Source organism: Lipotes vexillifer, unplaced genomic scaffold, assembly GCF_000442215.2.
Source record: "Lipotes vexillifer unplaced genomic scaffold, Lipotes_vexillifer_v1.1 scaffold584, whole genome shotgun sequence".
NCBI lineage: Eukaryota > Metazoa > Chordata > Mammalia > Artiodactyla > Lipotidae > Lipotes > Lipotes vexillifer.
Window position 1 is genome coordinate 1335567 of NW_006783036.1, and position 9034 is coordinate 1344600.

The 9034-nt window shown below is 64.5% G+C and overlaps 1 protein-coding gene across 2 annotated transcripts; it reads right to left on the reverse strand.

The window, feature by feature from the left end:
- Positions 1–251: 251 nt before the first annotated feature.
- On the reverse strand, positions 252–6488 carry TRMT61A (tRNA methyltransferase 61A). Of its 2 annotated transcripts, none has more exons than XM_007455600.1 (4): positions 6443–6488; positions 5411–5770; positions 2688–2954; positions 252–722 (listed from the first exon to the last, which is right to left on the reverse strand). In XM_007455600.1, the coding sequence occupies exons 2-4, from the start codon at positions 5739–5741 to the stop codon at positions 463–465; spliced, it is 858 nt and encodes a 285-aa protein (XP_007455662.1). In that variant the 5' UTR covers positions 5742–5770; positions 6443–6488; the 3' UTR covers positions 252–462. The 2 variants fall into 2 exon arrangements, with proteins under 2 accessions (XP_007455662.1, XP_007455663.1); XM_007455601.1 differs by having other exon boundaries at positions 463–722; positions 5411–5824; positions 6443–6476.
- Positions 6489–9034: the final 2546 nt, after the last annotated feature.

Consider the following 9034-nt stretch of genomic DNA (forward strand, 5'->3'; position numbering starts at 1 on the left):
GCGGCCTGTGCACTGCCCAGAGGGGTGGGGTCAGACCTGAGGCCACACAGCGGGGTTGCCTCAGACGCCGGGCAGCTGGACTGTGAGGGTCCCTGGCCTTCCTCCTCCGGGTCTTTTCAACCCCCGTTTCCTCCCTCCTCGTTTGGGGCCACCTGGGAAGGGGCAGACCTGCGCCCCGCCACCTGCACTCTCGGGCCTCAACATGCAGAAGAGCCCACGGCAGTGGAGACAGTGACGTGGGCGGGCGGCCGCCCTCCCCGGGGCTGGACGCTGCTCCACCGCTGCAGCCCCACTCAGCCGCGCGGGAGGCCCCCAGCCCCGCCCCACCCCGCGTCCTTGGGTTTCTAAACACAGGCCCCGGCGGGCACCCGCCGACCATATAAGGCAGCCTCTGGCCGAGCTTCGCCTCCCCGTACGGCCCCGCGGTGCTCCCAGCTCCCTGGAGCTCCTGCGGGCGGCTCACTAGCCCGGGGTCTTGGTGGCGAAGGTCAGGTAGCCGGTGTGGCCCACGGTCTCCTTCATGGGCATGCCGCTGCGGAAGGGGCCGGCGTCGGGGCCCGGACTGGCCCCCAGGTCGGGCGTGGGCAGGCTGATGGTGCGCACGTTGTAGACCTGGGGCAACACCTCCAGGGTGCTGAGCTCCGAGAAGCCACAGGCCGCCAGTGCCTGGCATGTGCGCTGCACCTGCTCGATGCACGGGGAGAAGGAGCAGAAGCGCCCGCCTGCGCGGGAGGAGGACATGGGGTCAGAGGGCAGGGGCCGCCCCCAGAGCCCCGCCCGCCTGGCAGCCTCCTCTGGCCCGGGCGTCTGCGGCCTGGGACTGCAGGGCAGAGGCAATGAACCCCCACTCCCGAAGGGAGTGGGTGCTACGAGACCCCACTGTGAGAGCTGAGGAGGGTGGACGCCCTGACCCCTGCCCTGGGGTCCAAGGCCATGAAGCCCCCACCAAGCCCTCTGGCCACGAAGAGCTGCGGCCCCAGAGTAGAGGAACCGGGCCGGGGCCCAGGGGCAAAAGCTCTTCTGCAGCCACAGGGCAGGGCCCGCCTGAACAAAGCCCTCTCACAGGCCGCCACGGGCCCAGCCCACCACCCTGATCTGCCTGGGCTTCCAGAGGGCACTGCCACCCCTGATTCCCACCAGGCAGCTGAGGCGTCGGGGCCAGCGCGGAGCCTTGGCGCGGCAGCTGCCAGAGTGCTGGGCCTGAGCAGCTTCAACCACACAGAGCAGCCCCGGGGGCGGGGGCTGCGGCTGTCACAGGAAATTAGAGGCTGTCGCCCGCTCCTGGGAACATGAGGCGCCCACTCTGAGCGGAGCCCCACAGACCAAGGGTGAGGGAGAGGGGGCGGGAGCCGCAGCCCCTTCCTGTCGCCTCCCACCAGGGCTCGCCCACACATCCGGCAGGCTGGCTAGGGAAAGGGACATGGCCCAGGCCAGCCCCTAGAGGTCCCTGAGGCCTGGTCACCTCAGCCATACGTGGGACACAGACCCCCAGGTGGTCAGCTGGGAGGCCTGGGCTTGGAGGCAGAGCGTGAGGTTGATGTGAACCCAGAGGGCACAGGGTCACCCCCAAGAGGGGACCCAACCCCTGTGTACAAAGCCGAGGAAACAGGCCCCAGGAGACGGGGCCTGAGCCTGCTGGTCAGCCAGAGGCCGAGAGAGCCCGGGGCCGCACCTCGCCGGGCCAAGCTGGAGAAACGCCAGACCCACGAGGAAGTCGGGAGCCTCTGGGCCAGAACAAGCAGATCCAGAGAACGGGGCTTAGCGGGGCAGAGGGGACGGGACAACACACAGCATGGCTCCCTTGGCAGGAGGGAGCCCAGGGCAGGGACTGCCTGGGCTCAGCCACGGCTGTGCGACTGGCTGCGGCCTTGGGGACCGAGGACTGGGCCCGCTGGTGTCCCTGGAGCAGCGAGGACCTGCAGGTGTCCAGGGGGCAAAGCCGGAGGGGGCAGAGGTGTGGGGAAGCCGGCGCTGCCCCTCTCCCCAGCCCCAGGCCACCTCAGCAGAGACCAGGACACAGGAGTCCAGGGCTGAGCTTGAGCCAGCAGGCAGGGGCCCCACTGGGACCCTATGGCCGCCTTGCTGTCAGAGCTGGGCCTTGGCGTCTGTCTTTCCAAGGGGCAGGCCTTCCCTGGGGCGCCCTGGCCTGCCTCTCCCGCCCCCTCGTGCTGCACCGCTCAGCGGGCAGGAGGACGAGGACGGCCCAGCTGCCTGAGCCAACAACTTCTCCAGAAAAGGGAAAAACCCAGGGCCTCGCCAGCACTTTCCTGGCTCGGAGCCGACCTTCCAGCCTCTGCACCCAGCATCTTCCCTAAAAGGGGCGCATTAGCCTGGCTGTGGCGCCGGGTGGGGAAGGGAGACTCTGCAGGCACTGGCTGGGGTGAGGGGCTGCCCTCTGACCTCTGGCAAGCCCAGGGGTGCAGGTCCCGCCTCTCACTCAGGCAGGCATGCCACATTCCCCAGGGACCCGAGACACCTCCCACCTTGGGGTGGGAGCAGGGCCAGGCCAAGGGGCAGGAGTCCAGGTGGAGCCCCACTCTCCCCAGCCCTGATCCTCTCACCCTCACCCTCACCCTCTCCGTGGGCGACCTCCCCATGACTCCCCCGCTGCCCTGACCCACCCCCGCTCAGGCTGAAAGTGGCCCCGGCCTGGCCACACCCCTCCCAGACCCCCCCAGCCAACTCACCTTCAACCTTCAGGGCGTCCCAGGCATGGCCCACGGCCTCCCAAGGCGAGGGGATGTCCAGGAAGACAGCGTCCGCCTCGCGGCTCACGCCGAAGCCGCTGCGGCACACGTCCTGGGTGCGCACGGTCACCCATCGGCCCACGCCGTGCTCCTGGAACTCCTCCCGAGCCTTCTCTGCCCGCTGTTGGTGGAACTCCACCGTGTGCAGGTGGCCCGTGGGTGCAATGGTGCGGATGATGGCGTGCGACACGGAGCCGCTGCCGGTGCCTAGCGGGACGGGACGGGTGTCAGACGGGAAACGAGCCCACCCTCACCCTGAGGGACCCACCAAGGGCCCACGAGGTCAGCCGACCCCGGGTTACCAGTGGGCACCAGCCTGGAGCTCCCTGAGGGGTCCTGGGACATGGAGGCTGCACGCGCGGCAGCGGGGAGGAGGGAGCTGACTGATCATCGATGTCCGCCGTGGGTCCAGAGGGCAGCCCTGCCCACCCCCGGCTCTGGAGAGACTCTGCTGCACAGACCTGGAGCCCCGAAGACGGGTCCCGAGAGGGGCCGGGACTGGCCCGCGGCCCTGCAGGCTCTGTGCAGAGCAGATCAAGGGGACTGGAACCGTCCCACGTCGTGGCTGGGCCCAAGCTCCCCGAGGGACTCAGGTCAGTCCATCTTCCTGCTCCCCCCCCATCCGCTCCCACCACACGGGGTGCAGCTCTGCCCTCACCTTGTGCGACCAGAGACACGGTGACCAATGTGCCCCCCACGTCATCGTCTCTCAGTTTTCCCCCAGCCTCATGGGCCACTCCTCAGCTTCCTTCAGGGCTGCCCCTCTGCCAGCCTTCCTGTCCTGCAGTGCCCGGCCGGGCCTGCGTCCTCCGGTCACCCCCCGTGACCTTCCCCCACCTCGCTGCTCCAGGCGCCAGGCCTCACGAAGACGCCCCGGCGCCCACTGCACACCGATCACCTCCCCCGCGCCCGCAAACAGCGCCCAGCATTTACAGGTGCAGAGCTGGAGCCGATCCAGCCCAAATCCACTCCCTGCCAAGCCTCCCGAACCAGCTGGTGACATGACTGCCCAGCCAGACGCCTCGGAGGAGCCCTCCCCTCCCCCACAGGTAACTCCTGCACCTCTTCCCCCATCTCTCCGGGAGCCCTTCTCCCCACCTGCCTGCCGTGCCCGCCCGGGCCCCCCTCCAGACTCCCCGTAACAGCCCCTGACCCCCGCCTTCAGTCCACCTCAACACAGCCGCGGATTCTCTCTCCCCGCGGTCAGACCAGGCCTCTGCCCTTTCCACGCACGGCGGAGTCGGACTCCTCGTGACTCCCGAGCAGCACCCACTTCCTCCCTGACCTCATCCCTGCTCCTGCCACGTTGGTCTCCTCGGTAGCCCCTTGCGCAGGGTCTCTGCAAGGCTCTCCCTGGGGTGACCCTCCCCTTTGGCTCTTGGTACCGCCTTCCCATCATATTCAACCACATTCAACTCACTGCTCCCTCCTCAGAGAGGTCTTCCCTGACACCCCTAGCTGGAGGGACCCCTCTCTGAGTCACCCTCAAACACGCAGCCCTGTCTCCCAAGCCCCCCAGCAATCAACAACACCGTAACGGTCACAGTGAGCTTCCTGTCTGTCCCCTTTGAGAAGCAGAAACTTGGTCTGTCTTGTCACGGCTGTAGCCACAGCTCCTAGAAGGGAAGCTGGCACATCAGAGGAGCCCAGAAGCATGCTCACCGACAGCACTTTTCAACTGAGTGGAGCGAGGCCCTGGCTGTGGATGCACAGGGGGAAGCAAGGGATGAGCTGGCCCTGAATCCTGTCCACCCCCGCAGCTGCCCTGGTGCTTAGCAGTCAGCCTCTGCCCAGGCCCCACCCACTCTCTGACCCACTCACTGCCCAGGTTCTGCATCTGACTCTCCCCAATTCAAAGTGCTTGGCTGGGCAAAAAGAACCATCCAATTGTCCACATGGAGAAACTGAGGCCCTCCATGTGGACAAAGAGAGGGATGCAGATGGCTTGAAGCCTCCAAATGTTGGCAGCAGCGCTACTGGGAACTCTTCGTGACTTTGGAACCCAGATGCCCGGCCCACGAAAAACATGCTGGAAATCTAGGCACACCTGGGCCTGGGCTGTTCTTGGCTAGGTTGCATGCTTCAATCCCCAGCACCTGCGTGTGTGCGTGTGTACGCGGGCGCACACATGTGCAGAGGCTGGGAACAGCTGCCTTCAGGCACTTCCATCTGCACTCCAGGCTCTGGGCTCAGTGACAATGGTGCTGGCCTGGGATGAGCACGGGGCCGGCTCCTCACCCACAGCGAGCACCCTGAAGCAGCCCTGGCCTCCTTCCAGGAAGGGGCACTCTCAGCCCTGGGCCTGGGGCTCCCATTCGCAGCAGTGAGGGACTGCCAGGCCAGGCACCCTCTGCCCTCGGTCGGCGCCAAGCAGCGCTCACACCCCCCACCCCACCTAGACAAGTAGGATCCCCCCTGGGCACCAGCTCCTCCAGCGGGCTAGCCTTGGTCCAGTCCCATCAACTCTCACAGAGTACAGCACCAGTCTCCTAACCGGCTTGCTTGCTTCTGCCCTCACTCCCTGCGGTCAGCACCCCCAGGAAGACCCTGTTAAAACAGAAGCTGAGTAATAATGCCTGTGTTCAGGAAGGGCAGGCTGGGGGCTGGCTGGGCAGTGGGTCTGACCTCCACCTTCATGAACTGAGGCAACCTGAAGGGCTCACCCGATTCACAGACCACAGAGCCTGGCCGGAGCTCCAGCATCATGGTGAGCAGGGCGATGTCGGTGGAGTAGAGGATCTGGGTGCGGTGCGGCAGGTTCAGCGTCCAGAGCTCAGGTGTAGGGTGCAGCACATACACCCAGCCACCTCGGCCGCAGGTCACCTTGGAGCCGAAGGGGCGGCCAATGAGGTCTACTGAATGCCGAAGGACGCCGTGCCGGGTCTGGGTCTGGGCCCCACGCTGCACGCGCACTGCCACCATCGCACCATGGCCCAGTGACAGGATGGCTGTGTCACCCTCTTTGATCAGCTCTTCATACGCCACGAAGCTCATGGTGTCGCTGTCTGGCAGGTGCCAGGGACCTGGGAGGTGTGTCGGCATGAATATGTAAGGGGGCCAGGAGGCAGGATATGCACCTGGGGTCCAGAGAGAAGGCTGTGAGGCCCAGATCCTGAGCAATGGGGGTGGAGTAGCTGGCTCAGTCCCTGGCACTGTCCATTAGGACAGCCCAATAGGGCTGCACCCTGGCCTGACATCTGAAGCCCTTCTTGGTGTGGTCTTAAGAAAAAAGCCATCAGCCCAAATCACAGATGGAGAAACTGAGGCCCTACACTGGCAGAGAAGGGGCCCAAGGATTCCCGCAACGTAAGGGCCTGACCCTCTCTCTTATCACCCTTCTCCAGGAGCTTGGTTCCCATTCCCCAGCTGTAGGATGAGAGAGCGACTACCTAGGGGAGAGCTGCAAATGGCCCGTGAGTTCACCTCCAGACCAGGCAGAACCCCCCTCTCCCCAGTTTCCCCTATGGCGGGCTCCTGGGCAGACAAGTGGCAGGGGGATGCAGATGTGCGGGCTCCCAAGCAGAGGTTGGGGACGTGCAGGGGGCAGTAAACAGAAACACTGGCCTGGACTGTGTAAAGGCAGGGGGCGGCTCAGGCCAGGCTGGCACAGGGCTGGGGTCGGCCATGGGAGGCTGCAGGGAAGTGCAGGGCGACCCCCACCCGTGCACTGCCACCCTGGCCCTGCGGAGTCTCACCGGCGACGCTCGTCGGGCTCCGACTCCCGGAGGGTCTGCACGTGGCCCCGCGCCACTGCCACAGCACTTCCGGCTCCGTCCTGGTGCGCGGCGCCCGCCGATGACGTCATGGCGTACCGCCCCTCGCGCGCGGGCTCCCGGGAATCACGGGCCGTCCCTCTCGCCACCGGAGCGCGCTTCGTGCTCGGACTCTCTGCTTTATATCTACTTGTGCAAAAAACAAACTGAAAGTCCCACTGTCCCGCCGCCGAGCTGCTGCAGTCCTTCCAGACTCTTCCTACGGGCGCTGTTGATAAAGGCTGGGAACAGGGCAGGGCCCCGTCCGCAGGCTTTTGACAGCCCCGGAGTCCCCGGGAGGGCCGCCCAGGCGAGCTGCGCAGTCCCCTACGAGGACGCTTTGCCATGGACATTTTGTCACTGCAAACCGCTCTGGGAACACCTCTGACGGGCCCCAGGATAAATTCCAGAAAATGGAATCGCCGATGAGAGGGTCGACCCAGAAGGCTTTGGCTAGGGTCAACCAGAGGAGCAGGAGATGGTGGCCTGGAAGGGTCTGCAGAAGTGGCCTTAGCCCAGGCCTTGCCTCTTCTTGGCCTGCCTCCTCTTCAGGGGCACAGTCTCCGGAGTGCAGGAGCTGCTTCAAGGAGGGAGGGGGTCCTGTGTCCCCTCCTGGAACCCAAGGTGCAATGAGCATTGGGTGAACTGTGCTCCCTTTGGGGTCGGTCAGTGAGGACAGGGCCAGTGGCCTGAGCAGGGGACGGGGGGAGGGGCAGCTGGAGGACGGAGGCAGAAAAGGGAAGCAGCAGCTCTGCTCTGTCTCAGCAGAGCTGATTCAGAACCGGTTCTTCTGGAGAGTGTGTGCGGGGGAGGGGGACAGGGGACATGGACTATTTTCCTCCAGCACACAGGTCCCTGTGGGCCAGGGCTTATCCTGTTAGCCTGGGGGACTGGAGAGGGGCAGAGACCCCAGCCCACCCAGCCACCCTGAGGCCTGAGACCTAACCCAGAGCCAGTTAGCAATGGCTCTAGGCCACACTTCCCAGGCCCAGGCTGCTCCATCCTGGGCAAATGGGAGTAGCCAGGCCCTTCAGAGCCAGTCCCTTCCCAGAGCCCTGACAACCTGTGAGGCACTCTGAACTCTCCCTCCTCTGGGGCCAGGACTGGTGAGGGCGTCTGTGGACCACAGAGCCCATGATGGAGACCCAGGTGCCTGGCTTCAGCCACTCTGTGCCCCTGCGCTGACTGGGCCTGGGTCTTGGGGCCCCAGAGGAAGAAGGGGAGGGGCCTTTGGTGGCCTCCCGTTCTCTGTGGGTTCTTGTCCCTGTGGGGCCAGTGCTCTGGCCACCAGCTGCCTGTGTGGCTGTATCACTGTCCCCTTGCCTCTTGCTGTCGACACTGAGACAACCCAGCTCCATCCACGGCTCACCAACCTTTGTTCCAGGTGACTTTGCACCAGGCTGAATCACCCCCTAATTGCTCTCCTGGGAGATCTCAACTTTCCACTTCTCATGGGGGCTCCTTTTCCCCAGGCTTGCAGCTGCTCAGTGGCTGAGTGCCTACTAAGAGCCTAAATTAGGACTCCCAACTTCCCACTCGCCTCTCTGACTGGCTGGCCAGCTCCTCCATTGCCCCCTCCTCCAAGCAGCCTTCCCAGGGCTGTCCATCTGAGCCTGCCCCACCAGCCTAAGTCCTCAAGCACCAACTGATTAGCCAGGTCAGGTGGGTACTTGGCCCAGGGCAGAGTTTATACATTATATATTGGGGCCCCCCCTAAAAAGAACTGCTACTGTATGAGCCCAGCTAAGTGTCATCACACTGAGTCTTCCCCACAATCCTGTGAGAGAAGGACCACCACTTTACAGATGGGGAAACTGAGCCTCAGGGAGGTCAAGTAACTTGTGTAAGATCACACAGCCAACGTGGCCAAAGTGGGATTGGGATTTAAAGCCAGTAAACTTGGCTTCAGAGAACAAGTGGCAGATTTGAAGAAAGCTGGGAACTGGCAGGAAGTAGGCCCTGGAGGAAAGGGAGACCCTGAGGATGCCCACAGGGGGAGGCTGCTCTGCTCTCATCTCAGGCAGGGATCAGGTGACCCAAGGTCTCCTCTTCCCTGACCAGCTCAGTCTCCTGCGCCAGCATGCTCTGTGACCACAAGGCAGCCCCCGCTCCTTTTCTGATCCTAACTAACTTCCCCTTTGGGTTTTGCAGAGCTCAGGGACAGGGCACCAGGAGGAAGCAATGCCCACCCTGGCTGCACTCTGAGCACAGACTCTGAGGATGGCCTCGCGTCCCCTGCTTGGATCCTGGCCCTGCCCTCCTACCTGGCTCACCTCCACCTGCCCAGCTCTGTGCCTGCCCTGCTGAGCAGGGTCATGTTCTGTGGATGAAAGGCCAGGGACTCCTTTGAGGCTCCCCACCCCCTCCAGGGCCAGGTGGTTAATGTATAACCAGGTGTGATTTCCAAGAAACCTGGACCATAAATGGGCCTGGTGATGTCACCCAGCTTCTTGCCCGGACGCGGCCAAACCGGCTCCTGTGGGCCCTAAGGAGAGTGGAGGGTCCACAGATGAGGGCAAGTGTAGCTGGGGGCAG

Coding starts and splice junctions, on each gene's coding strand:
- TRMT61A (XM_007455601.1), bottom strand. CDS start 5,789: ATGCCGACACACCTCCCAGGTCCCTGGCACCTGCCAGACAGCGACACC. Junction 2,955..5,410: donor CTCTGTGGTCTGTGAATCGG/GTGAGCCCTTCA, acceptor CCGTCCCGCTAG/GCACCGGCAGCGGCTCCGTG. Junction 723..2,687: donor GGACGCCCTGAAGGTTGAAG/GTGAGTTGGCTG, acceptor CCTCCCGCGCAG/GCGGGCGCTTCTGCTCCTTC.